The sequence below is a fragment of the Chrysemys picta genome, chromosome 4 (assembly GCF_011386835.1).
Source record: "Chrysemys picta bellii isolate R12L10 chromosome 4, ASM1138683v2, whole genome shotgun sequence".
Taxonomy (NCBI): Eukaryota; Metazoa; Chordata; order Testudines; family Emydidae; genus Chrysemys; species Chrysemys picta.
The window spans coordinates 9,950,778-9,978,240 of record NC_088794.1 but is presented as its reverse complement, the minus strand read 5'-3'; the positions used below and the strand labels follow the sequence as shown (position 1 = coordinate 9,978,240).

General features: G+C 54.1%; 2 protein-coding genes across 7 annotated transcripts in view; one reads left to right on the top strand and one right to left on the bottom strand.

Annotated features, from left to right (window-relative positions):
- Positions 1-3,720, top strand: part of MTCH2 (mitochondrial carrier 2) — a 212,069-nt gene extending 208,349 nt beyond the window's left edge. Inside the window, exons 12-13 of one of the 2 annotated variants that reach the window (XM_065594494.1) lie at positions 1,437-1,512; positions 1,760-3,720. In XM_065594494.1, the coding sequence (XP_065450566.1) occupies positions 1,437-1,512; positions 1,760-1,936 (253 nt within the window). In that variant the 3' untranslated portion in view covers positions 1,937-3,720. The remainder of the gene's footprint in view (positions 1-1,436; positions 1,513-1,759) is intronic. The other variant, XM_065594493.1, reaches the window with a different exon arrangement.
- Positions 2,443-12,620, bottom strand: LOC135983345 (glycine N-acyltransferase-like protein 3). 5 transcript variants are annotated; one of them, XM_065594512.1, is made up of 6 exons: positions 12,419-12,556; positions 11,616-11,745; positions 7,712-7,819; positions 7,203-7,329; positions 6,801-6,921; positions 2,443-4,325 (listed from the first exon to the last, which is right to left on the bottom strand). In XM_065594512.1, exons 2-6 carry the CDS (start codon positions 11,691-11,693, stop codon positions 3,842-3,844), a joined length of 918 nt encoding a protein of 305 aa, XP_065450584.1. In that variant the 5' UTR covers positions 11,694-11,745; positions 12,419-12,556; the 3' UTR covers positions 2,443-3,841. The 5 variants fall into 5 exon arrangements, with proteins under 5 accessions (XP_065450584.1, XP_065450583.1, XP_065450586.1 ...); XM_065594511.1 differs by lacking the exon at positions 11,616-11,745 and having other exon boundaries at positions 12,419-12,620; XM_065594514.1 differs by lacking the exons at positions 11,616-11,745; positions 12,419-12,556 and adding an exon at positions 11,413-11,604 and having other exon boundaries at positions 7,203-7,343.
- Positions 12,621-27,463: the final 14,843 nt, after the last annotated feature.

The following is a 27,463-nucleotide window of genomic DNA, read 5'->3' as shown; positions in this document are numbered from 1 at the left end:
CACGGTCTTATCACCCCTCTTGACTCCTCTCGGTCCGTTGTCCTCCCCCAGCAAACACATGCTGGGTTCACATGGTCAGCCTGCTGGTGCTTCCGCTACATCTTGATTGGTCAGTCCTTGGGGTTCTCATTGTCCTCTCAGTTCCTCCATTGATGTGAGTCAGTTTCCGCCAATGTGTGAGGGGCCTGTGGAACTCACTGCCAGAGGAGGGAGCTGAGGGGGGTTCAAAGAGGGACTGGACCGTTTGAGGGAGAGCACGGCTAGCCAGAGTTGAGGGGTGCTGAACCTGCTTTGGGCTAGAGCCCGTCCCCCAGGGCTCGTGTACACAGGGAAGCTGAGCCGGAGCGGTGAGTGAAAGTGGCAAAAGCCCCCATGGGGCCACGGTCAGACCGGGGAATCGGCGCATACACGGGTCTGGGAAGGGAAAGGAGCCGCGCCAGGGAGAGGCACCGTCCCCCAGGGTAGCTGCAGCCCTGCTGGGGCTGGCGCTGGGAACAAATCACCCTCCACCCGCAGTCACCCCCGGTGAAACCCCTCTAGGGCTAGCGACTGGGCGGCAGGGTGGGATGGGGGGACAGATCATCCCCTCCCTGCTGCAGCTGGCAGAGCCGCGATCCTGGGCTCCGGCCCCGTCTGTCCCCCCTCCCATCCTGACGTGGAGCGAGTCCTGGCTGTGCTCGCAGCTCGCCCCCTGCCCCTCGCGCAGGCTCCTGTGGCTCCCCTCTTCCCCAGACACTTGGCAGCCTCTTGCGCTCCCTGGCCCTGCAGCGCCTCCCCTCCCATGTCACGCTTGGCAGGAGCGAAATCACAGGTTGCAGCCTCCCAGAATAGACCCGGGTCTGTTCGGGTGTGACAGCCGGTCCCTGCCCGCCTGCAGTACAGCTGGGACTTGGTGGGGTGGGGGGGGAGTTCTGCCCTCCTGAATCAGCCCTCCCCACCCCCTCGGGAGTATTGCCCGTGGCCATCTCACTAGGGAGCGTCAGCTCTGTGCCCAGGAGAAAGGCTGCTCCCCTGGTGCCCGTCTGCCCCGCTATAGTGTTGGGGGCAGGGGCAGGAAGCTCTGGCCAGGGGGGAATGGACAGGGGGCAGCTGGGGATCCTGGGACCTGACGGAGCTGCCTGGCTCAGGCCCCGTTAAAGCCACGTAGCCCAGAAGGGCTCAGACAGGAAGTGGCGCTGGGGAGGCCAGGGAGGTTCTGGGAACAGGCTGCGGTGGCCGGCAGGGGGTGACCCAGCTGCTGCCCCCCGGGCGACTGGCTGCTGCAGAGGCCGTGGTGGGGAGCAGCTTGAGCTGTGTTTGCAGGCTCGGAGCAGGGCTGTGTCTGTGCCGGAGCACGGTGGGCTTGTGGCCCAGTCCCCATGCGAGGGGGGTGGGGGTGTCTGGGGCACATGGGACACGGCTCACTGCTACTTCCTCCCCCCTCTCCTCTCTTGCAGGCTGGCTGGTGGCCTCCCCCCCTATGCACCCAACTACTCCTCCTGGTTAGACTGCTGGAGCCAGCTGCTCAAGGAGGTACGTCCCGGCCTCGCCCCAGTCCCATAGCGCAGCGACGCCGTGTGTGGGGCAGCCGTGCCTGGCACTCATTTCAGGGTGGGGGTTATAAAAGGGCTGGGAAGCGCTGGCCCTGCTGTGTGGCTAGGAGGGCTGGTGGTGGGGAAGGGCCAGGCAGACTGGGGCCTGGGTGACAGGCAGAGGGAAGCTGCCCGGGGCAGGGCAGCGCAGGCCACCCTGACAGCCCTCTCCTCTCCTCTCCATGCAGGGGAACATGAACCGAGGGAACAGCCTGTTTTTCCAGAAGGTGCCTGCGGGGAAAGGTGCTGCACGTGTGGGAGGAGAAGCGGCTCCGCTGAGGCCGGAGCTGGGCGAGGGGCCCGGGGCCCGGCCAGATGCACTGAATGATGGGAGAGTGGTTATTTCTATACAGTTTTTTAAATAATGATTCAATCTTGGGAAATGGAGACTGTGTGCAAGTCTGAGGGTCGAAGTCATGAGGCAAGGCAGTGGCTGGCTGGGGGTGGGGGCCCAGCCCCCTGGCCAGTGGGGAGGGCACTGTGCCCTGGTGGGACTGTGCCCTGGCTGGGGGCAGGGCTGGCTCTACCCCGGGTCTGCCTGCAGATGTGCCCGCCCTTCTCTGCTGTCGGTTCAGGCTGTGAAGGAGACACCCCACACTGGCCGGGTGCCCCCGGCTGGGACCCACAGCGCTGCTCCCTGTCGTGGCTCCCCAGACTCAGTGCTACGCCCCAGCTTTTAAACCACTCCTTGGAGGAACCCTGTGACGTGCCAGACTCTCTTCCTCCAGGGCCGAGCACACGGCTCCAGCCCCCCTGCTTCACCCCACGAGCTCTGCCCGGCACATCCCACTGAGACAGACCCCTGGAGAGACCTGGCTGCGCTTTGGGGACCAGTGTCCCCAGCCAGTGTTTGCAGTGACATCCCAAAGCCTTTTCCACACAGCACACGGTTTATTGGGCCCCTGGAACCCGGCATGGGAGGTCCCTGGGCAGCAGAGAGAAGCGAAGGTGAAGACACAGGCCAGGGCCCCACCCAGCCAAGCTGCTGAAGAGCCAAACATGGATCCCGTCTCCATCTCTTTCAGTCCTAGCCGGGAGCTCCTGAGTCCCACCGAACGCCGACTCCTCTTCTTTGTGGAGCCTCCGTTGATCTGGGCTGGTTTTGATCCTGAACGCCCAGTTCCTGCCCCCAGCCATGTGACACTCCCCCTCCTGGTCCTGCTCTGCCCCAGGAGAGGCTTTTTAACTCTTTGGCACCCACTGGGCAGACATGAATAGTACAGTGGGAAACTGAGGCACACAGGCATCAAAACTATTACAGAAAATTCACTCTTTGCCCCACCCCCTGAGAGGAAGGGTATGCGTGTCCCTGTGGCCTGCAAGGAGCCGGAGTGCCCCACCCCCTCTCCACACTGCTACTGACCTACCAGCAAGGGGGAGGAGAACCTGCCATGTCTGCTGTGTGTGTGGCGTCTTCTCCCACAACCCAATGGCTCACTGGGTCTGCACCTGGGCCCAGCTACACGGGGAGGAGCAGCCTGTGCACTGGGGCTGGCAGGGGGCAAGTCAGGCCCAAGTTGCCTGCCCAGGACGTCCATTCTGGGGGGAAGGGAGAAGAGCGGATGCTCCGCCCTGTGTTCGGGCCCAGCAGGGCTCTACGGTGGGGTTCTATGGCCGCTCCCCTCCCGCGTGTAGTGCACCATCATCAACACAAGCCCTGGCCTGGCTTTCTAGCTGGCTGCTGGCCCTGGAGCAACCGTGCAAGGCCAGCACCTGCCCCCTATCACCACAGGGGAGGGAAGGGGTGGGCCACAGCTGGGACCTGTGGTCGGAGCCCAAAGGAGCTTGCACCAAAGCTCTGGCAAGACCAGGCACAGCTCCTGGAAAGGGGACCCCCCACCACAGCCCCAGCCGAGCAACAAACTGCCTGGGGAAGGGAGCGGGAGAGCGCCCACTGCTGAGCCCAAAGCACAGGGCACAGGGGCAGGACTGTGAGTGGGGAGCGCCCCCTGCTGAGCCCTGACTGCTGGCGAGAGCGCCCCCTACTGAGCCTCTGTCCTGCTCCAGGGGATAATGGAGCATGAGCTAGTCTCCTCCACCAGACCCCGGCTTCCCAAGGGCTAACAGCTGAGCTCCCTTGGTGGCTGGTCAATGTGTATCCTTCTTCCTTCTCGGGCGTGGCAGGTCCCTGGTCATGGCTGGGCTGTGTCCCCATCTCCTCCCCTCCCCCAGGGCTATGTACTGCTGGAGCGTGGCTGTCCCCCATAGCTGGGTGCAGGGCCCTACGCCGTGTCCCCTTCTCCTCCTCTGCTCTACCCGCGTGCTATGTGCTATTGGGTGCCTCGCCGTTCCCCAGAGCTGGGCACAGGGTCCTGGCCCGAGTCCAGGGCACTGGCTGGCCTGGACTGGGTGAACCCAGGCCTCACTATCAGCCGGTAGAACACCCCAGGCAGGATGCGGAAGCCGAGGCGTTGCAGGGAGTGCAGCGAAGGCTCGTTGTGGGGCAGCACTCGGGTGTAAACAGGGAATCCGCGGGCATGCAACTGTGCTGCCAGCATCCCCACCACAGACCTCAGGGAGTGCTGGCCGCGATGCTCCGGGAGGGTGTAACCGTGCGTCAAGGCAGCCAGCTGGTCAGTGAGGCACCAGGAGATGGGGGTCCCCTCAGGGCCCAGCAGGCAGGCGTTGGGGAAGTGGCGGATCAGGAGGCACAGGTACCGCAGGCTCCAGCTGTTCCCCCGAAACTTCCAGGTGTCGTTGAGCAGCGTGGCGTGGGCGGGGGACACGGGGGCCAGCCTGAGCCCCTTGTCAGGCCTGCAAGACAGGGCAGGGGGGAGAGAGACACAGGACGGGGTGGGGTGAGCACAGAGGGGATTGACCTGGCAAGGGGAGACGGTCAGTGCGGGGGGGGCGGGGAATAGAACCATAGGGGAAGGGGTAAGTCTAGGGGAGGGGAGCGGGGAGCAACCAAACATGGGAGGTGTGAGCATACGGGGATGTTGACCCAGCTTGGGGTACGGGGTGCAGTGAGCCCGGGGCTGGGGGTGTCGATCTGGTACAAGGGAGTGAGCCCGGGGAGCAGGAATTGAGCTGGTATGACATGGCATAGGAGAGGAGAAGGCTCCGCAGCGCGATCCTCTTCCTGGTTGAGATGCTGAGATGCGCTGGACAGAAAATTAAGGGGCGGGGGGCTGGTTGCCGAATCTCAAACTGGGGTGTGGGGGGGATGGAATGTATCCTGTGGGGGAGGGGTGTGCCACCCAGCTCTGAAGGCAGTGCCGCCGCCAGCAGCAGCCGAGACCGACGGGTGGCGTGGTATTGTGACGTTATTGACATAAACTGGGACCATATAGATCATTGTTGCAACCAAAGTCCTGTAGTGGCACCCAAATCTGGTGTAAAGGGGGTCAAATGGGGTGTCTAGGACAAGGTTATGGTTTACTGGTTATGATTATGCTGTCTATATGTATGTATCTGTTTTGTAGTCGAAGTTATGAATATTGGCTCTATACTGTCTGTATGGCAAACTTATGCTATGCTTCTGGGTGACATCCCAGACAAGCTGAGATTAGCTCTGCCTAGCCTGCTTGATGGCCCATTAAGGACCATCAGCTATACAATGGACCCATTGAGAGAAGGCAGATACGCCTTGTACCTCAGCAAAGTATGCAGGGACTGGCCCATGTGACTCCAGACTCCATGTTGCTGTAATTTAAGAACAAAGAGGTGTTCTTACACCTGGAAAAGACTATATAAGGCTGATGCCTGATCTCCATCTTGTCTTCAATCCTGCTTCTTACCTCTGGAGGAACTTTGCTACAAGCTGAAGCTTTGAACAAAGGACTGAGGACCCATCCCAGCGGGGGATGTATTCCAGAGACTTGATTTGAACCTGCAGTTTATTCCATCGCTGCTGCAAGCCTGAACCAAGAACTGTGCCATTACTGTATGTAATTGATTCCATTTAACCAATCCTAACTCTCATCTCTATCTTTTTCCTTTTATGAATAAACCTTTAGATTTTAGATTCTGAAGGATTGGCAACAGCGTGATTTGTGGGGAAGATCCGATTTGTATATTGACCTGGGTCTGGGGCTTGGTCCTTTGGGATCAGGAGAACCTTTTTTCTTTTACTGGGGTATTGGTTTTCATAACCATTTGTCCCCATAACGAGTGGCACTGGTGGTAATATTGGGAAACTGGAGTGTCTAAGGAGATTGCTTGTGAGACTTGCGGTTAGTCAAGGGATGAGACGGAAGTTCTCCTAGTCTGGCTGGTTTGGTTTGCCTTAGAGGTGGAAAAAACCCCAGCCTTGGGCTGTAACTGCCCTATTTGAGCAATTTGTCCTGAGTTGGCACTCTCAGGTGGGTTCCGCCAGAACCGCATTGTCACAGTATGGCATTGCCACCCTTACTGCTGCGTAACGTTTGGCCATTGCACTGGGAGGGGAGGCTATGGCAAATTCTGGGGTGGCTATAGCCCCATAACGCTCCCCCCAGTGTCCCCCAGGGAGGGGAGAGAGGCTGGAGGGAGACTGACCTGGCACAGGGAGAAGGGGGGTGAGGCTGAGGGGCGATAGACCTGGCCTGGGGGAGAAGGGGGAGCCCTGTGGGGAGGGGATCAAGTCAGGTCCCGGCACATGGGGGGAAGGTGTCCCCTGGTAGGAGGGACTCAGCACAGGGACTGTCTGACAAGGCCCAGTCCAGCCCCAGCAGAGTCATCGCTGCGATGGGCCTTGGCTAAGCTCAGCTCCCTGAGATGAAAGAACCAGGGCTCAGTGGGCAGCGAACCCCCTGCCCGGAGACCTACCCGCTGACAGGAAAGGAGGGACCAGGCGGCTCTGTGCTTGGAGCCCCCCTCCCCTCCGAGGGGACGGCTCTGGGGTCAAGGACCCCTGGCTGCCCGTCCCAGGATACTGAAGGGTTACAGGCTGCCCCTCCCCCTGCTCTCCCCATCCTGGGGCCAAAGAGGTTTCTTGGCCAGGCTGGGCTGAGCCTGCCCCCGGGCGAAACTCTAGGGCTAACTCAGCCCTGCCCCGGAGCAGGATGGGAAATCCTTGGCAGCATGTGCCCAAGGCCTGGGGCTGTGTGTGGAGCCGTGGTGATGCCCTCACTATGCCAGCACCGTTAGCTTGGGGAACTCATTGCCACCAGATCTAGGGCGCAATGGAGGCCTCTGGCCTGGTCCTTCCCTTCCCCCAGCCCCGCTCTCCCCTCCATCTAGCACAGGCTGGTTGTGTACATTGCCCCATTCTCTCTCACACACACCCCATACCTGGGGGGCACCTACCGGTACTGGGGCATGGCAGGTGGGTCTGGGTGCAGCAGCGTCCGGTGCAGATACGTCTCCATCTGAAGCTCCCTGGCCCTGGCGATGTCCCTGATGGTCTCGTATACCCCGTCCTGCAGCCCTGCAGGGACAGCCGTGCACGGTCAGCAGGGGCCCCTGAAAGGTGCCCATGGACGTGGGGGGCCCAGCCCGGTGGGGGAGAGGAGCAGGGAGGGGCCAAGAGCCCTGTGGGCCGGCATGACCCAACTGGGGGTTCTCAAGCTTGGTTCATTCAGGATCCCGGGTCTGGATGGAGAAGGGGCCCAGGCAGGATCCTTGGGGCTATTGGCCTGTGGGGGGGTGGAGAGTGGTTCCACCCCCCATATGTAAGGTGCTGGACAGAGCGGGGCTGGAGGGGCTCACCCTGTATCTGGAAGGCCTGGCCCCAGTCCACGGCGCGGCTGTTCTCCAGCAGGACCCGGCAGGTGCCCTCGTCCCGGTAGAAGGCCGTGTACAAGTTGGTGAAATAATCGCTTGGGTCCCACGCCACCTGCAGGGGGGACACTGCCTGGGGATGAGCACAGCCTCTGCCCCCTCCCCCCATGACCCTCAGCAACGGCATCGGAGGAGCGGGGCACAGCGAGCCCCAAGTAAGAGATTGAGGAGGGGGGAAGGGCCCCGTGAACAGACCCAGGGGGCTGAGGGCAGAATGGGACGGGGGGTCTGGGCAGCAGGAGGGGGAGTCAGGCTGTGGGGACGTGGTGCAGACAGGAGGGGGAGGGGTAGAGATGACACCAAGCAGGGAAAGGGGCAAGGAAGTCGGGGAGGGGAGCGGGACAATGATGGCATCGCGGGGATGGGAGAGGGACAGTGATGGCGTCCGGTCGGGGAGGGGAGTGGGGCAGATGGGAGGGACCCAGCAAAGGCCGCACTTCTCTGCGTGGCCGGGTCAGGACCGTTTTGAACTCTGGCCATGAATCCACCAGCACCTCCTGGCCAGCCGGGTTCCCGCGGTTCACATGCATCACAGCGCCGTAGACCTGCCAAGACACAGGGGTCAGAGTCCGGGGATGTCCCGGATCCCCAGGATTGGTGCTGGGCCCCAGCTTTTACTCTGCCCCTTGGAGCAGCCCTCAAAGTGCCACCCCCCAAGGGCCCCACTCTTCCTGCAGGGCAGGCCACCGCCTCTGAGATGGAGCCTCTGGGCTGAAGCCCTCCTGCTCCACCCCGCGAGCTCTGCCTCGTGCCTCCCACTGAGCCAGACCCCTGGAGAGACCTGGACGCTCTTGGGGGGCTCCGACACCCCAGCCTGTGTTTGCAGTGACACCCGGCAGCATTGTCAAGCCAGGCTGGATTATGAGTCACGGAGCGGCCTTAGGTCAGCAGAGAGAACTGGGGGTAAAGCAGTGTCCATTGCGGTCAGCCAGGGCCCAGCCAAGCTGGAGTGAAAGACGCTTTCCAGGCTGTCTCTGTCTCCGTCTGACCTCCTTGGCCAGCTCCAGGTGAGAGCCTCCATCTTTGTCCAGCACCCCCCACCTCCCAGTCCTGTGCTCTCGAGCTGGGGTCTCTGCTCAGCCTCCCGGCTGAGAGGTGGAGAAATCCAGGAGTCAGCAGCGCTTGCCTTGTCTCTCTGGCCCCCTTGGGGATCTGGGTTGAGTTCAACAAGTTACTTAAGGAGCCTTTATTCCACCCTCACAGGGAGGTGACACCCACCCCATGTCTCTTACCCTGCCCTGAGCGTAAACTTAATCCTCCCCCTTACCCCTGCAACTGGATAGTCATGCAACACATGGGGGAAACTGAGGCTCGTATAGTGTTGTAAAAATATTACAGAAAAATCCTACTTTATTTCATCTCTTCACTGGGCAGGGTCACTTTAACCAGTGACCGTCCTGGTGAAGTTTGAACCCCCAAATGCTATCCATAGAAGCCACAGCATCTTCCGCATCCCTGTCCTACCAGGCACGGTCAGCATGCTGACAGCTGGCTCGAATCAAACTCACCCTTTCCAATACCCAGCTCAGAGCAGTCTCACATCCACGCTTAGGGCAGGTCTGTTCGCTGACACTAGCAGGGGGCAGTGGGGAGTTTTCATGCAGCCTCAGCACCCTTTTGCCCCCCGCAAACCTTTGGGTTTGAAACTGGGATGGGATCCAGCCACTGCACCCCCCCCATCTGCCAGGGAGTGAGAAGGGTTGTGGCCCCGCCCTTCCTCCATGTGTTGGCCATCTTGGCTGCACCCTGGGGTGTCCTGACCCCTAGGCTGGGGTAGGGAGTGACCCCATGAGCATTGGGGGATCAGTGTGGGTGTGTCCCCCTGCGAGGCTGGTCTTAGCCCAGCCGTGTCTCTGGGGCGCTGGTGTCCCAGGGTCTGGTGATGCAGGGGGCTCCCCGACGCTGGTTGTGTTCCAACCCCAGGGCTGTGTGTATGCCAGGAATCCATTTCCCCTCCTGGGGTTAACCTCTTGCCCTCACCCCAGGCCAGGACCCCCCTGATGGCGATTCTGGGTCTTAACCTTGGCCATGCCCTGCCCGTGTCTGCCCATGCCCAGCTGGGGGCTCAGCTCCCACCAGGTTCAGCTCTGACTCTGTTTCCCCAGGGAGAGCAGGCTGCCAGCTGGCTCTCTTGGTCACAGCCTGAGGGAAGTTCTGCCGGAGCCCGTGTGACTCACATGTCCCGTGTGGAGATTGGGGGGGGGGGCGGTTCCCCTGCCCCACTCAAATACAGGGGTCAACTTCCAGACAGACAGGTGTCCTGAGCTCAACAGCCTTTCCTTAGTGTTACGGGCAAGGGGGGAAAACCCTGCTCCCTGCCGGCCGAGCTATTTGCCTTTTCACTGACACCTCCAGTCTGAACCTCTGGCTCCTGGGGTTCAAACCCTTGGCTGGGGCAGGATCAGGGACTGGATTTTGTCTTAAGGTGATACAGAAAGTCTCAGCAGGAGGTCAGAGCCGATGTCCAGGAGAACCATGACTACCAGCCCCCCGCCCCGAGACCTGTGTCTGCACTGGGATCCGAGCCGTCGGGAGGGCTTCTCCCAGTCGGCAGCTGGCTTCCATTTAGGTCCCACCCTGGGTCTTTTGCACACCCCAAAACCCTTTCATATAAGCCTCAGGTGTCAGGTCAAACATAAGCAGTGGAGCCTTTTGGAACAGTTCCCAGTCCCCAGTATTAACGCATTGAGGTTGGTGTCTGCAGCCCCTCCTCCTCCTTAAACGGACAATTTAGTATCCAGCGCACTGCGCAATCCAGCATCCCTGGGACCTTTGCCCACTTACCCTTTGCTGCATTTCTTCAACTTTTTGCTGCTTCTCACAGCCAGCTGGTTCCCTCTCACGGTCTGCTTCCCGCACCGGGTAGCCAGGGGAAACTGAGGCACACATAGGATTCATACAAATATATAAAAGGCCCATTTTGTCAATGGTTTAGCTGGGTGTGGTCAGGGCCACCCATGGTGAGGACCAGGAGGAAATTCAGAGCCAGGCGGGTGGGGGTGTTCAGAGCCATGATTGGCTAGCACCCAGCTGTCCCACACTGTGATTGGCTGCCATGGAGCCGCCCACATGTTCATTGGCTTACGCAAACCCTGACCATATTGAGATTGGCTGGCACAGAGCCCGCTTGTGCTCTGATTGGATGGGCAGGTCCTGGCGGTTACGCTGGGTGAGCAGTAGGCATTGGTGCTGGATTTGGACTTTGGGAGGCAGGGGGGTGAGTGAGGAGAAGGCCCAGGGGAGGGCTCCTCCACCGCTACCTCTAACCTCGGGGAAGGGCCTGCCCTCCCGCTACCCCTAACCCAGGGCAGGGGGCCTGTGTGATGAAGTAGAAGCTTTCTGTAGTATCTTTCTGATTCAAATGTGTGTCTCAGTTTCCCTCTGCGTCCTGTACTGCTCTGCGCAGCGTGTGAAGGGAAGGGACGGGTTGTGACTCATGTAACAGCCCGGCTGGAGACCAGCCTCATTAACCAAGGGAATAAAGTCTACACACACGCAAGGAGGATCTGGAGAGACCATGGAAACCCCAAAGGCTGGGGTGGACGTTCACACCGAGCGAGCGAGATTCCCCCTCATGGCTCTGCAGCAGAGAGGCCCCCAGCTGAAGAACAGCGGCCGCGAAGGGTCAGGATACGGGGCCAAGTGCCGGCTTTTGGGGGGGTCTCAGCAGCTATCACCTTGGCCTAAGAACAAAGGGACAGAGCCAGAGCCAGCCATGGGGCCCATGACGTCTTGGCTGGCTCATTGCCCAGGCTTGGCCAGGCTGGGCTGTGGCTTAACCTTTGATTCCCTGTGCTAACCTGAGGAGTCTATAGCCAGGTGACTAATGAACCGCTACTGTGTTTTGCAAAGGCTGCCGGGGTCTCTGCCAACACACACCGCAGGGCCCGGTCCAAGCCTCCCGCAGGCGTCTGGCTCGGCTGCATTCGCTGCAGGGAGCCACGGAGAGAGATGGGAGGGCTGGTGTCAAAGGCCCAGTGGTGGAGGTCACAGGCTTGCCCCTGTGGAGCTGTGTGGAACCTCGGGCCCTAGCCCACTACAGGGATTACCCCCAGGGGCCTGGTGACAAGCTGGGGTACGGCACATCCCCTGTGGATCTAGGAGAGCCTGCCTAGCCCCTGATCTGCTGCCCCCCAACCTGGAGAAAGGGTCTGCCCCCAAACTGCTACCCCCTGACCAGGTGGAGGAGCCAGCCCTCCATTTACACCAAAGCCAGGGGATTGCACCTCAGCCCAATATGTGCCCCATCACCCAGGTGTCTATGAGGGACTTTGCCCTGCTCTCTGCCCAGCCCGAAGGTGGGAGGGTTCGGCCCTGCGGGGGCGGGCGAGTCCTGGTCACCGGCAGCGTGTCAGGCAGGCCCCGCCGTAGCATCCCCTCCAGCAGCCGCAGCTTGGAGGAACAGCTCAGGATCAGCATCGCTGGCCGGGATGGGCCTTCACAGCTTCCAGCGGGACACTGCGAGGGACACCTGCGGGGACAGGAGACCCATCAGTTCCCTGTGACTGTCTCCCAACCCCAGAGACAAGCTGCCAGCTCCCAGCCCTGCCAAAATAGCAAACACTATGTGTAGAGCCCACCATAGCTCACCCGTCTGTGCGCAGCCCCCCGTGTGTTCACCAGAGATCTTACAGTAACTAACCAGTCTGTGTGCTGCCCCCGCGCTCATCAGAGACCCCACAATAATTCACCAGTCTTCTGTGCATGGCCCCCGTGTTCACCCTAGACCCTACAATAACTCACCAGTCTGTGCCCAGCCCCTGTGCTCCCCAGAGACCCTAAAATAACTCACCAGTCTGTGCATGACCCCCGTGCTCACCAGAGATCCTACAATAACTCACCAGTCTGTGGATGGCCTCCGTGCTCACCAGAGACTCTACAATAACTCACCAGTCTGTGTGCGGCCCCTGTACACACCAGAGACCCTACAATAACTCACCAGTCTGTGTGCAGCCCCTGTGCTCACCAGAGACCCTACAATAGCTCACCAGTCTGTGCATGGCCCCCGTGCTCACCAGAGACCCTACAATAACTCACCAGTCTGCGCACAGCCCCTGTGCTCACCAGATACCCCACAAGAAGAAGGCTGCTGTAAGGCCATGTGATGCCACTGCTGTCCGTACAGGGCTGGGGCTCCCACTCACCTGGGGTGACTCCGTGCCAGGGGAAGGAGCGGTTCCTGGGTGTCTGTGGAGCTGCGAGGTCCCTGTCTGTCTCTCCCTCAGGGGCTGCTCCAGCCTCTTATCCCGCAGTGAATGAACCATTAACAGAGTCTGCCAGTCCTGGAGCCCAGAGGCAGTGACATCCCTGCACCTGATTGGCAATTTTGCTCTGGGCAGAGGTCGAGGGGCCTCCGGGGAAATACAAATGCACCCAGAATGCACCAGGGCCAGGGGCAGAGTGAGAGCAGGGGCTGCCTGACCCCCCTTCTCCACCAGTGCCCCTCAATCCCGACCTGCAGCCCCCTGCTATGCCGGCCTGGTCTTGGTCACTGTGTGTCCACGCCGCACCCAGCACAATGGGGCCCCAATGACCCTGAGTGTGAGCGCCCCACAGCAGGAAATGCATTTCCTATAACATACCAGGATTCAGCTTGGGCCTTCTCATCACATTTGAAAGCCCCAGCCTCCTGGAAGACAGTGCCATGGTCAATAGAGCCACTTTGGGTCAGATCAGCCAGTGGGGGGAAAAAAACCAACAAAACCAGGGGATTGGTCCCTGCGACAAAGAGTATCGGGGGGTAGCCGTGTTAGTCTGTATCTACAAAAACAACAAGGAGTCTGGTGGCACCTTAAAGACTAACAGATTTATTTGGGCATAAGCTTTCGTGAGTAAAAACCTCACTTCTTTGGATGCATAGAGTGAAAGTTACAGATGCAGGCATTATATACTGACACATGGAGAGAAGGGAGTTACTTCGCAAGTGGAGAACCAGTGTTGACAGGGCCAATTCAATCAGGGTGGATGTAGTCACAACCCCAGAACCCCGACCAGGAATATTCTATCTGCTACCCAAGATCCATAAACCTGGAAACCCTGGACGCCCCATCATCTCAGGCATTGGTACTCTTACAGCAGGATTGTCTGGCTATTTGGACTCTCTCCTCAGACCCTACGCTACCAGCACTCCCAGCTATCTTCGAGACACCACCGACTTCCTGAGGAAACTACAATGCATTGATGTTCTTCCTGAAAACACCATCCTGGCCACCATGGATGTAGAAGCACTTTACATCAATATCCCACATGAGGATGGACTACAAGCTGTCAGGAACAGTAACCCTGATGAGGCCACAGCACGCCTGGTGGCTGAGCTTTGTGACTTTGTCCTCACCCACAACCACTTCAGATTTGGGGACAACTTATACCTTCAAGTCAGTGGCACTGCTATGGGTACCCGCATGGCCCCACAGTATGCCAACATTTTTATGGCTGACTTAGAACAACGCTTCCTCAGCTCTCGTCCCCTAGTGCCCCTCCTCTACTTGCGCTACATTGATGACATCTTCATCATATGGACCCACGGAAAGGAGGCCCTTGAAGAATTCCACCTGAACTTCAACAATTTCCACCCCACCATCAACCTCAGCCTGGACCAGTCCACACAAGAGATCCACTTCCTGGACACTACAGTACAAATAAGTGATGGTCACATAAACACCACCCTATACCGGAAACCTACTGACCGCTATACGTACCTACATGCCTCCAGCTTCCATCCAAGACACATCATACGATCCATTGTCTACAGCCAAGCCCTAAGATACAACCGAATTTGCTCCAACCCCTCAGACAGAGACAAACACCTACAAGATCTTTATCAAGCATTCGTAAAACTACAATACCCACCTGGGGAAGTGAGGAAACAGATTGACAGAGCAAGACGGGTACCCAGAAATCACCTACTAAAGGACAGGCCCAACAAGGACAATAACAGAACACCACTGGCCATCACATACAGCCCCCAGCTAAAACCTCTCCAGCGCATTATCCACGTTCTACAACCTATCCTGGAAAATGATCCTGTAGAAGCAAAAAAAAACCTGACAAAAAAAAACTGCAAGGCATGACGTTTGTTAGCAAGAGTCAGGCTAACTGTAACCCTGTTAACGCGAAATTTGTAGAAGCAAAAATTGTGTAAGGCAGGTAAAAAAAAACTGTGTAAAAAGTCATGATGACCTCAGCATAAATAAAGTGTAAAAAACCTTGTGTAAATAAAAAATAAAAAATAATTATATGTTGGCAAAAGTCAAAACAACTAAAAAAATAAGATATCAAGATGGCCTATGTATAAACAAAAATGCTGCTGTCCCTCATTATTTTTGTAATGAAAAGTATAAATGCTTGCTGTAATTAGTAACCGAGGAGAGACCTGTTCAGCTCTCCCTCTGCACATGTGAGAGTTAATAAAACATCTGACTTGCTGTACCTAACAAAATAGTAAGAACGCAGTTTTTCTCCGACAATTTGGGGGCTCGTCCGGGATGGCAACGCCCACTGAGGCAACGGCAGCTGCTACGGATCGTTCCCCTTCGAACCCCATGGCGCCACAATAGAGGTAAGAGACCTTTTGAAATCTCTATTGGGGTGTCGGAGGAGGACTGTCCGTGGGGCCGTCTGCCCCTGTTGGGCTCACGCCATCCGAACTTATTGACTGTGCAGCAAGGTCAGATGCTGAGCGGCGTAATAGGGGAATTGTTTGCCGCCCCCTGTAAGCATATGCTAAGTGCATAGAGTTTGCACCTGTGTTGAGGGGTTGTTACCGCCTCAAGAAGGGTTTTTTACCGCCTCAAGTGATGCATCAAAGTACTTGAGAATAGTACCTGGAGGTACTCAGGAGTAGTACCTGGTATAAGGCCTTAGTGTGTGTGTGGTCTGTGTGTGTATGTGTGTGTGTGTACACAGTGTGAATTGAGTGTTACCGGAAAACGCCCAGAGTACTCTGCGAAGTCTTTTGGCTCGTGACCAGAACTACTCTAACGCAAGCCCGGTAACTAGAGGATCTTTTAGAAGATCCGACCCATGTAGGTTGACTCGGCCTGGCATCGTCCGGCGAGGAGGCTACCTGGGTCTAGGAGTGTGTGCACCCATCTTCCCTCCCCTTTTCCCCTCCGTGTGAGCCACTGACAGTCTGACCATCTCACTGGATGCAACAGAGTAAGCGGCGCTTTCTCTCTGAGATTAGCCGACGCTCTTTGCTAAAGGAAGGTGTAGGGGGTCATGGCTATCCTCGTTAGTCACTGGCTCTGCGGATGAGGGGAAAGCAGTGGACGGTCTCTCACAGTATTCTTGCCAGCAAGTTAAAGAAGTATAGGCTGGATGAATGGACAATAAGGTGGATAGAAAGCTGGCTAGATCATCAGGTTCAATGGGGATTGATCAATGGCGCCATGTCTAGTTGGCAGCCGGTATCAAGCAGTGTGTCCCAGGAGTTGGTCCTGAGGACGGTTTTGTTCAATATCTTCATTAATGATCTGGAGGATGATGTGGACTGCACTCTCAGCAAGTTTGCAGATGACACTAAACTAGGAGGCGTGGTAGATACACTAGAGGGTAGGGATCGGATACAGAGGGACCTAGACAAATTAGAACTGTCTCATGGCCCTGAATCCGGTGTGTTTTGGGGAAAGTTGAAGAGACCACAGAAAGCCAGTTTGTTAAGTGGGGAACATGGAGACCTGGGAGATGGGTCGGAAATAGGAGGGAGCGTGGGCTATAATGGCAGAGAGAAAGGAGGGTCAGGGCAAAACTGGAAGGCAAAATCAAATCAGTATTTTAGATGCCTATATACAAACGCAAGAACTATGGGTACTGGTGAGTTATTGTAGGGTCTAAGCAGGAAGAACTGGAAGTGCTAATAAATAAATACAACTATGACATTTTTGGCATCACCGAAACTTGGTAGGATAATACACATGATTGGAATGTTGGTGTGGATGGGTACAGCTTGCTCGGGAAGAGATAGACAGGGGAAAAAGGGAGGAGGTGTTGCCTTATATATTAAAAATGTACACACTTGGACTGAGGTGGAGGTGGACATAGGAGACGGAAGTGTTGAGAGTCTCTGGGTTAGGCTAAAAGGGGTAAAAAACAAGGGTGATGTCATGCTAGGAGTCCACTACAGGCCACCTAACCAGGTGGAAGAGGTGGATGAGGCTTTTTTTAAACAACTAACAAAATCATCCAAAGCCTAAGATTTGGTGGTGATGGGGGACTTCAACTATCCAGATACATGTTGGGAAAATAACACAGCGGGGCACAGACTATCCAATAAGTTCTTGGACTGCATTGCAGACAACTTTTTATTTCAGAAGGTTGAAAAAGTTACTATGGGGGAAGCTGTTCTAGACTTGATTTTAACAATAGGGAGGAACTCGTTGAGAATTTGAAAGTAGAAGGTAGCTTGGGTGAAAGTGATCATGAAATCATAGAGTTCACAATTCTAAGGAAGGGTGGAAGGGAGTACAGCAAAATAGAGACAATGGATTTCAGGAAGGCGGATTTTGGTAAGCTCAGAGAGCTGATAGGTAAGGTCTCATGGGAATCAAGACTGAGGGGAAAAACAACTGAGGAGAGTTGGCAGTTTTTCAAAGGGACACTATTAAGGGCCCAAAAGCAAGCTATTCCGCTGGGTAGGAAAGATAGAAAATGTGGCAAAAGACCACCTTGGCTTAACCACGAGATCTTGCATGATCTAAAAAATAAAAAGGAGTCATATAAAAAATGGAAACTAGGACAGATTACAAAGGATGAATATAGGCAAACAACACAGGAATCCAGGGGCAAGATTAGAAAGGCAAAGGCACAAAATGAGCTCAAACTAGCTACAGGAATAAAGGAAAACAAGAAGACTTTTTATCAATACATTAGAAGCAAGAGGAAGACCAAGGACAGGGTAGGCCCACTGCTCAGTGAGGAGGGAGAAACAGTAACAGGAAACTTGGAAATGGCAGAGATGTTTAATGACTTCTTTGTTTCGGTCTTCATGGAGAAGTCTGAAAGAATGCCTAACATAGTGAATGCTAATGGGAAGGGGGTAGGTTTAGAAGATAAAATAAAAAAAGAACAAGTTAAAAATCACTTAGAAAAGTTAGATGCCTGCAAGTCAGCAGGGCCTGATGAAATGCATCCTAGAATACTCAAGGAGCTAATAGAGGAGGTATCTGAGCCTCTAGCTATTATCTTTGGAAAATCATGGGAGAATGGAGAGATTCCAGAAGACTGGAAAAGGGCAAATATAGTGCCCATCTATAAAAAGGGAAATAAAAACAAGCCAGGAAACTACAGACCAGTTAGTTTAACTTCTGTGCCAGGGAAGATAATGGAGCAAGTAATTAAGGAAATCATCTGCAAACACTTGGAAGGTGGTCAGGTGATAGGGAATAACCAGCATGGATTTGTAAAGAACAAATCATGTCAAACCAATCTGATCGCTTTCTTTGATAGGATAACAAGCCTTGTGGATAAGAGAGAAGCGGTGGATGTGGTATACCTAGACTTTAGTAAGGCATTTGATATGGTCTCGCATGATATTCTTATCGATAAACTAGGCAAATACAACTTAGATGGGGCTACTATGAGGTAGGTGCATAACTGGTTGGAAAACTGTTCCCAGAGAGTAATTATCAGTGGTTCACAGTCATGCTGGAAGGGCATAACAAGTGGGGTCCCGCAGGGATCTGTTCTGGGTCCGGTTCTGTTCAGTATCGTCAATGATTTAGATAACGGTATAGAGAATACGCTTATAAAGTTTGCTGACAATACCAAGCTGGGAGAAGTTGCAAGTGCTTTGGAGGATGGGATTATAATTATTTAATTATAATTATAACTAGACTCCTTCCTAGTCTGGGTCCAACAATCACTCACACCCCCATAGTTACTGTCATTTTTTCCAGTTTCCTTCAGGCATCTCTTTGGGGAGGAGAGGCCAGCTGAAGACAAAATGGAGGGGCATCCAGGGCCTTATAGAGTCTTTCTCTTGTGCCACATCACAGCTACAAAATGGGGTCTCTAGCCACCTGGGCAAATCACCTGTCTATGAATGATTCCGCTTTTTGCAGGCCGATGCCATTGTTTACATGTTAGTTTGAACATTCCTAGGAAAGATCAGATGGGGATTAGCGTCTCTCAAAGTCCATTGTTAGTTAAGTACTCCCAGTTACTTGAATAGCCCCTTCACACTATGTTGACCAAATCTGCCTTATGTGCTTCCTACACAGGGCCGGCTTTAGGCCAATTCCACCAATTCCCCCAAATCGGGCCCCGCGCCTAAGAGGGTCCTGAGCCCAGTGGCAGGGCCACCCAGAGTGAGGTGCAAGTGGCAGAGAATCCCTTCCCTGGCTAGATGCGCCTTTTAAATTTTTACTCACCCGGCGGCGCTTCGGGTCTTTGGTGGCACTTTGGCGGCAGGTCCTTCAGTGCCGCCGAAGACCCAGAGCAAGTGAAGGACCCACCGCCAAAGACTAGGAGCGCGGCCCGGTGAGTACAAGCCCCACATGTTTTCTTTACGTGGTTTTTTTACGTGTTTTTTTTTTAGTCATCCCTGTCATGGCCCTGTCGAAACCGTTCGAGTCGGGCCCCACACTTCCTAAAGCCAGCCCTGTTCCTACAGCAAACACTTTAAATACAAGCATAGAGCCAACGCTCATAACTTCAGATGTAAAAATGATACGTGTCATACAAACAGGATGAATATATTTAGTAGATCATAACCTTTGCAAAGATATGTTACATGGCATATCTGGCATAAAACGTATTCCAGTTATGTCATATGTACACTCATAAGCAAATTTCTATAAAGCATTATGGGGTGCAACATCATAACATGGTCTTAGCTCCCCAAATCGATGTCTACAGTTATGCTAGCACATGTATGCCTGGGACAATGGACCAGCTCAGTTAGTGGCGGGACTTTCCACTATCTCCTAGGCCAGATAAAGACACTCCCTCTGAGATACATCTTTATACACCAATACAAACAAGTTACGTATCACTCCTGTGTCATCGCTTACAGACAGCTCCCCAACCTGAAGCAAATACTCACCACCAACTACACACCACACAACAAAAACACCAACCCAGGAACCAAACCCTGCAAAAAACCCCGGTGCCAACTCTGGCCGCATAGCTATTCAAGGGACACCATCATAGGACCTAACCACATCAGCCACACCATCAGGGGCTCGTTCACCTGCATATCTACCAATGTGATATATGCCATCATGTGCCAGCAATGCCCCTCTGCCATGTACATTGGCCAAACCAGACAGTCTCTACGCAAAAGAATAAATGGACACAAATCTGATATCAGGAATGGTAACATTTAAAAACCAGTAGGAGAGCACTTCAACCTCCCTGGTCACTCAATAACAGACCTAAAAGGGACAATTCTTCAACAAAAAAAACTTCAAAAACAGACTCCAACGTGAAACTGCAGAACTGGAATTAATTTGCAAACTGGACACCATCAAATTAGGCCTGAATAAAGACTGGGAGTGGTTGGGTCATTACAAAACCTAATTTCCTCCATAATAATTTCCCCCCACTGTTACTCACATCCTCTTGTCAACTGTTTAAAATGGGCCATTCTCATTACCACTACAAAAATGATTTTTCCTCCCTTGGTATCCTACTGTTAATTGAATTGTCTCGTTAGACCGACCTCCCACTGGTACGGCAACTCCCATCTTTTCATGTGCTGTGTATTTATACCTGCTCCTGTATTTTCCACTCCATGCATCTGATGAATCGGGTTCTAGCCCACGAAAGCTTATGCCCAAATACATTTATTAGTCTCTAAGGTGCCACAAGGTCTCCTCATTGTTTTTGCCGATACAGACTAACACGGCTACCCCTCTGAAACCTACCTTATTTAAAGGAATCTCAGCCAGACCTGGCAGAGCAGGAGAGGGTCTAATGATGAACACATTGGGTGTGTCTATGCAAGCTCTGTGGCCAGTCCATAGCTGGTACGGGAACATGACACCAGGGTTTCCTGGCGATCAGGAGTGGACAAGCTTTATACAGAGTAAAACGGATTCCTTTCGGGTTTGGATCCCATTGGGAACTGGGTGTCTGGGTGCTAGAGACAGGAACACTTCTTAAGCTGTTTTCAGTTAAATCTGCAGCTTAGGGGCATGTGGTTTAGACCCTGGGTTTGTGTTGGAGCAGACTGGCGTGTCTGGCTCAACAAGACAGGGGGCTGGAGTCCCAAGCTGGCAGGGAAAACGGGCTCAGAGGTAGTCTCAGCACATCAAGTGGCAGTTCCCAAGGGGGTCTCTGTGACCAGACCCATCACAGTTCATCTAGGATTGCCAACCCCCCAGGAATTAAAGATTAATCTTTTATGTCATGTGATGAAACTTCCAGGAATACGTCCAACCCAAACTGGCAACCCTAGGCACAGTTCTGTAAGAATGTGCGAGTTTCTAGTCCAAGTTTAATGTTCAATGCTTGTTTCAGTGTTGTTTGCGCTCCCAATTTCCGTTTTGAATTTCACGTGGTGCCAGCAACCTGCCATTACTGGCTACATGCGGCTGCCTGCGGCTTGCAATACATTCTGCTTTGGGTAATAAATTGGAAATCCCTCCCACTCCTAGATTAATAACAGATGTGCCGCCAGAAACTGACCAGGCTCAGGGGCGACCTCTGCCTCTTGTGTTTCTGATGCTGGTTCTGCGGTGGGCAGCCCCTCTGGGGGGGGCATCAGAAAGCCCCTCCGAGTAGGGAACCAGGATGTGCCGCCTCATCCAGCGCTTGCTGGCTCCCCGCTGGCACTGTGCTGGGTTCAGGGGTGAGAAGGTCGCTGTCCAGGCTGGCGCAGCTGTTGTGTTGTGAAGTGCTGGGGGTGCAGCGCAGCACCCAGCACCTGGTCAAACTCCTCGTAAAAAGGGGCAAGTTGCGACAGGGGCGGTTCCCATCCCTGTCTTTCTGGAATCTGCTCCCTGCGCTGATCACCGGTCTCCACTTGGCCCAGAAAGTAAACAAAGTGCTGCCTCCAGGGATGTTCCGGATTTTCAGTATTGATTGAGTTAGCTCTGAGACCCACCTCGCCTCAAGTGACACATCTCCCTTCAACAGTTGTGCAACCCAATATTCTACATAGCTTGTAAACTGTTGCCCGTACAAACATCTTGCAATAGCCATGATGGTCAGCTAGCTCGACAGCTAGTTCTTAGCTCTTGGTAGACCATTGTGACACACTGTACCCCAATGTTCACCGCTTTTACAAGACTAGGATAAATTTTGTACACAGTATGCCTTGTGAGGTATCACAGGAAAACTCATAATTTGCTGATAATTATTGTCAGGGTAAAATATGTGTGGCAACATTATAGGTAACGTTATAAGATTGTGCTGTATGATGTTTGTGATGTTATCTGATTAAAATATAACCATATAGATCATTGTTGCAACCACTGTTATATATTTGCAAAAACTCTTGTACAAAATGTGGCATGTAAGATGTCTATGAAAAGGTTATGATTTGCTGATTATGATTATGCTATCTGTATGCACCTATCATTTTTGTATTTGAAGTTATGAGTATTGGTTCTATACCTGGATTTCAACTGTTTGCTCCTGGGGTAACACCCACAAGGTATTTAGCCTGCACATCCTGGAGGGACTATTCAAATTAAGGTTTCAGAGTAGCAGCCGTGTTAGTCTGTATCCACAAAAAGAACAAGAGTCCTTGTGGCATCTTAGAACCTAACAAATTTATTTGAGCATAAGCTTTCATGGGCTACAGCCCGCTTCATCAGATGCACAGAATGGAACATATAGTAAGAAGATATATATACATACAGAGAACATGAAAAAGTGGAAGTAGACATACCAACTTTAAGAGGCTAATTAATTAAGATGAGCTATTATCAGCAGGAGAAAAAAAACCTTTTGTAGTGATAAACAAGATGGTCCTTTTTAGACAGTTGACAAGACGGTGTGAGGATACTTAACATGGGGAAATAGATTCAATATGTGTAATGACCCATATTAAGTGGCTCATCAAGAAACACTTAACCGACAGTTGACCATGGGAGACCATGTACACTGAATGGACTGTCCTGCAAATGTGCTGTCTGGGTATAGGTAATGATTTCCTGCTGTGCCTAATCAACATTCTGCCTGGACATGTGACTTGCCCATATCATTCCAGACCCCATCTTTTAATTTTCTACTAGCTGTGCTGAGGGCTTTGTTTGAAACAATGGGTTTCCCTCCACATGGCAGAAGCTATAAAAGGCCCTGGAAACACCTCCATTTTGCCTCTTTCCAGCTCAAAACTCTGGACTAAGGACTTGTACTAATGGGAGCATCTAACCAAATGTAAGGGGACTGTTGCCCCCTTACTAACATTCAGTGGGGGTGTTTTGGTTGCTAGCTCCCAGCACTAAAAGGGGAAGGGTCGAGGGCAAATCAGGAGCCTGAGACTGACAGTCCCCAGGAACCATGGGGAGAGGCCAATGCTCCAGATCAGCCTGATTGACAGGGCGGGCAGGCTAATCAGGGAGTCAGGAGGCCAGAGGGGGTCCCGTCCTCCGTGTGAACTGGAATGGCCTGAGTGAGACTGAGTGGGGCCGAGCTAAGGAGAGAGCAGGGGCCCAAGCTGAGCTGGAGAGCAGAACCGTGCCAGAGCCAGAGCCAGAGACGCAGCCCAGGGAGAGCAGATCCTGTGCTGGGAGCAGAGCTGCAGCCGCAGAGCCAGAGACGCAGCCCAGGGAGAGCAGATCCTGTGCTGGGAGCAGAGCTGCAGCCACAGAGCCAGAGACGCAGCCCAGGGAGAGCAGATCCTGTGCTGGGAGCAGAGCTGCAGCCACAGAGCCAGAGACGCAGCCCGGGGAGAGCAGATCCTGTGCTGGGAGTGGAGCTGCAGCCACAGAGCCAGAGACGCAGCCCAGGGAGAGCAGATCCTGTGCTGGGAGCAGAGCTGCAGCCACAGAGCCAGGTGTGGTGAGCAAGTGGGGCCAGCCAAGGGGGAACCTGGGCAAAGGGCCCAGCACAGAAAGACACCCCCAGACAAGGGCCCTTGCAGGCCAGACCGGGAGGGGGAACTTAACCCTACGGGGGGCTGACGCTGGGAAGAAGGGTCCCACCACTCAAAGCCCGGAGGTGTGTGGCCACCACCATTGCAAGTGTCCAACCCGCAACGTCTCTGCAGCACCGCCTGGGCCTGAGAAGGAGGCCTGGGACCTACAAGAAGCAGACTGTGACCTGCCCTGACATTCCAGAGACACTGGTTGTGATGTTCCCTGCCACAGAGCGGGGTGATGTGTTTTCCTTTAACCTTTCCCATTTTTCCTTGTTCTTTTCTTTAGATTAATTGTTAATTAAACAACTTGTATTTGCTTTAAATTGTATGGAATAATCAGTGGGTCAGGGAGGTGCCCAGTGCGGAGAGAGTACCCCGGAGTGGGGACACCCTAGCCCCTGTCCTAGGTGACCACAGCAGGGTTGGGGGTCGAGCCCCCCAGGAATCCTGGGCCCAGCCTTGTTGGGGTTACGAGGACTCAGCCAGACAGGAGAGTGGAAGGGGAACCCTCAAGGGCAGGGAGGCCTCTGGGTAAAGGAAGTGGGAGCGGGGACTCAGATCCTTTCGCTAGCCCACCTCACCGGGGTAGTGCAGAAGTCAGGAAATTTCCCCACAATAGCGGGACCATTCCCCCGCTTACACAAGGGACTGAGGTCCTTCCAATGATTTGGAAGTAACCAGAGACTTATCAAGCCAGCAGTTTATTCCATCACTGCTACAAGCCTGAACCAAGAACTTTGCAGTTATTGTACTTATTTGATTCCTTGAACCAATTTTAACTCTCACCATTTTCTTTCTTTCTTTCTTTCTTTGAATATACCTTTAGATTTCAGATACTAAAGGACTGGCAACAGTGTGATTTTTGAGTAAGATCTGAGTTGTATATTGACCTGGGCATGGTCCTTTGGATCGGAAGAACTTGTTATTTGATTAAATTGGGTTTAAAGAATCACTCATCTATAAGTCTAGTGTTCTTGGCGGCGATACAAGGACTGGAATGCTTAAAGAAACTGCTATTCTGACTTCTTGTTAGCCAGTGTGGTGAAACAGCAATTGACTTTTGTTGCTGGTTTGGTATATCTCATGAGAGAATAGCTGACAGCTTTGGGGCGTATCTGCCCTATTTCTTAGCAGTTAGTCCTGAATTTGGTGTCTCAGTTGTGACCCACAAAAGGCTTGGTTACAATGTTACTAAGGCATATTTCAAATCTGGGGAAGCAGCCCAAATCAGTTCTTCAGAGATAAACAGGGAAATTGACATGTCAGTCAGGTGTCAACAAAATCAACTGGACTATATCACTAAGTTAAGCGGCCATTCTTTGACAGGAAGAAGGATGTGGGTGAGAAATTTACATCTTGGCAAACAGACTCGCTGGTGCCTGAACCCCAGCTGGAGGTGATTCTCAAAGAGGAGCTAAAGGTGTAAAAATGAGGAACAGACGCCCCAAATTACCTCTCTCTCTCCTCATCTCTCCTCATGGCATCAACAACGTTTGAAAGACAAAGGAAGCATCACTGAACTGGGGGAGTCGTCCTGGCTGAAAGAATCCAGCCAGACAGTTGTAAATACATGGCAAGAGAAATCCATTTGCTTTAAGTTCACTTAGCTTGTAAAGTTAGGTATTCGTCTGCATTTTAACTTTTATTTCTTTGTAACCGATTCTGACTTTTATGCCTCATTACTTGTAATCACTTAAAATCTCTCTCTCTCTCTGTAGTTAATAAACTTGTTTTGTTGTTTTATCTACGCCAGTGTGTTTGGATTGAAGTGTTTGGGACCCTCCACTTGAGATATCAAGATTTGTGCATATCATTTTCTATTAATGAAATGATGGACTTTCTATGACTTTGTATTGTCCAGAAGGAGAGAGCTGGGCAGTACAAGACGCATATTTCTGGAGACAAGTCTAGGACTGGGAGTTTGCTAGTGTCACTCTGCAACATAATTCAGGAGTGGCTGATTAGAAGCACTCATATTCATCTGGGAGTGATTTTGCATGCTAGAGGCCTGTGTGAACAGACCCGGAGTGATTGCTTTCACAGCGAAGCAGGGTAAAAGGCTCCCTAGATTGGAGAGCTGAGGGGACACAGCTGTCCATCGGTCCAGATTGTACCCTGAGGAATGTCACTGTCACACAAGACCCCATCAGTGTAATAGTGAGAAAATGGTTGTTGGACATGTAACATACCTGCCTGGGCATGTTTGGGCACATCTGTGTCCCGTTGCCTCCTGGCATTGACGCCCTAGGCCTAGTGTCACGGAGTATTGGGGGACTCAGGGCCCTGCACCCCCGGCTTCCTGCGATTCACCATGACTCTCAGCCAGCCAGTAAAGCAGAAGGTTTATTTGGATGACAGGAATACAGTCCAAGACAGGTCTTGCAGGCACAGACAACAGGACCCCCTCAGTTAAGTCCAGCTTGGGGTCCCAGGGCATTCCCGCCCACTCCCCTTCGGGGGGGGGGGTCAGAGCCATCTCTGTCTCCCAGCCATCTCTCCAGCTCGCTCCCAGCACTCTGCCTTCAGCGACCCCTCCCCCAGCCTTTGTTCAGTTTCCCGGGCTCAGGAGTCACCTGGCCTTCAACCCCTTCCTGGGTTCTCATGTTACACACTCAGGTATGCGCCCTCGGGCAGATCCCAGCCTCCAATGCAGACTATCCCCTGTCAGCATTCACAGACCACAGTGAGAACAGGCCCAGTTCGTCACATCTCTCCCCCCTTCGAGACCGAACTGAGCAGGGTCACTTTAGCCAGTGACCCGGGGAAGTTCGAACCTACCCCCGTTCCCATGGATGCCCCCGCATCCCTCCCATTCCTTGGTGAGAATTACACCAGGCCCCTCCAGTTTCACGCCCCCCCTTAGGTTGGGGGTGCTTGATGGCACTCGCAGTTCGCATGTGGGAAGGTTTATGCGGCCTGTGCCCTTTTCCCACCCCCATACCTCTGGGGCTCCAACTGGGCTGCGGTCTTCTCCCAGCGCTCCAGTCTGGAGGTCTGTGCGTTGGGCTCTCTTGGTTTAGAGCCGCCCTTTTTACCTTGGCCACCCTCCGGAAAGGCTCCTCTATGCTGGGCAAGGGTCCTAAAGCTGTTTTCCCCTTGTCCCAGGCCTTCCTCCCCCTCTGACAGGGGTCACAGGATCCGCAGTACTGTCGGACAGTAACAAAGACCCCAGGCCAGTAAAAGCTCCGTAGCAGCCTCTGCTGGGTACGCCAGGTTCCCTGGTGCCCTGAGAGGGGAACGTCATGGGCCCGGCACAGAAGCTGGCGGCGATACTTCTGGGGTACCACCAGCTGCCTCCTGATCCCCCCTGACTCCATTTTCCCTGGGGGAGCCCATTCTCGGTACAGGAACCCCTTCTCCCACAGGAACCTTTTCCGGCCACCTCGTCCCATGGTCTGTACCGCATTGAGGTTGGCTAGGTCCCTTATCTTCTGCAAGGAGGGGTCTCTCTGTAGCTCGGCCTGGAACTCAGCAGCTGGGACAGGGATGGCCACCTGCTCTTCCTCGCCCGCTGGGCCTGAAGCTGCAGCCTCCCTGAGCCGTGTCCCTGGGCGTTCCCTCCCCACCAGGTTAGGGTCCTGCGCCTCAGGCAAGGCACCCCCCCCCAAGGCCAGGGCGCAGTGCCCCTCGCCGGCTCTGACTGAGGGTCACAACCAGTGCCTTTTGGGGGTTGCTTGGCCAGTTCTCCAGGTCCCCCCCCATCAATACCTCAGTGGGCAAATACGGGTGTACCCCCACATCCTTGGGGCCCTCCTTGGCCCCCCACTTCAGGTGTACCCTTGCCACGGGTACTTTGACTGGTGTTCCGCCCACCCCCGTCAGGGTCAGGTAGGTGTTGGGCACCACCTGATCTGGGGCCACCACCTCGGGCCGGGCCAGCGTCACCTCTGCGCCCGTATCCCAGTATCCATTGACCTTCCTCCCATCCACCTCCAGGGGAACAAGGTACTCTCTCCGGAGGGACAGCCCCGCGCCTACCATATAAACCAAAAACCCTGAGTCTGGAGCATCCAGCCCCCTAGAGGAGCTGGCCTGGAGCTCTCCTCCCTCCTTAGCAGGTGGTACTCTGCCAGCCCCCCTTCCCTGGGAATGCTGCCTTTCGCCGGGCTGGGTCTCTACCCAGTCAACCCTCTGTGGGTTCGGTCTGCTCAGTCTGTCC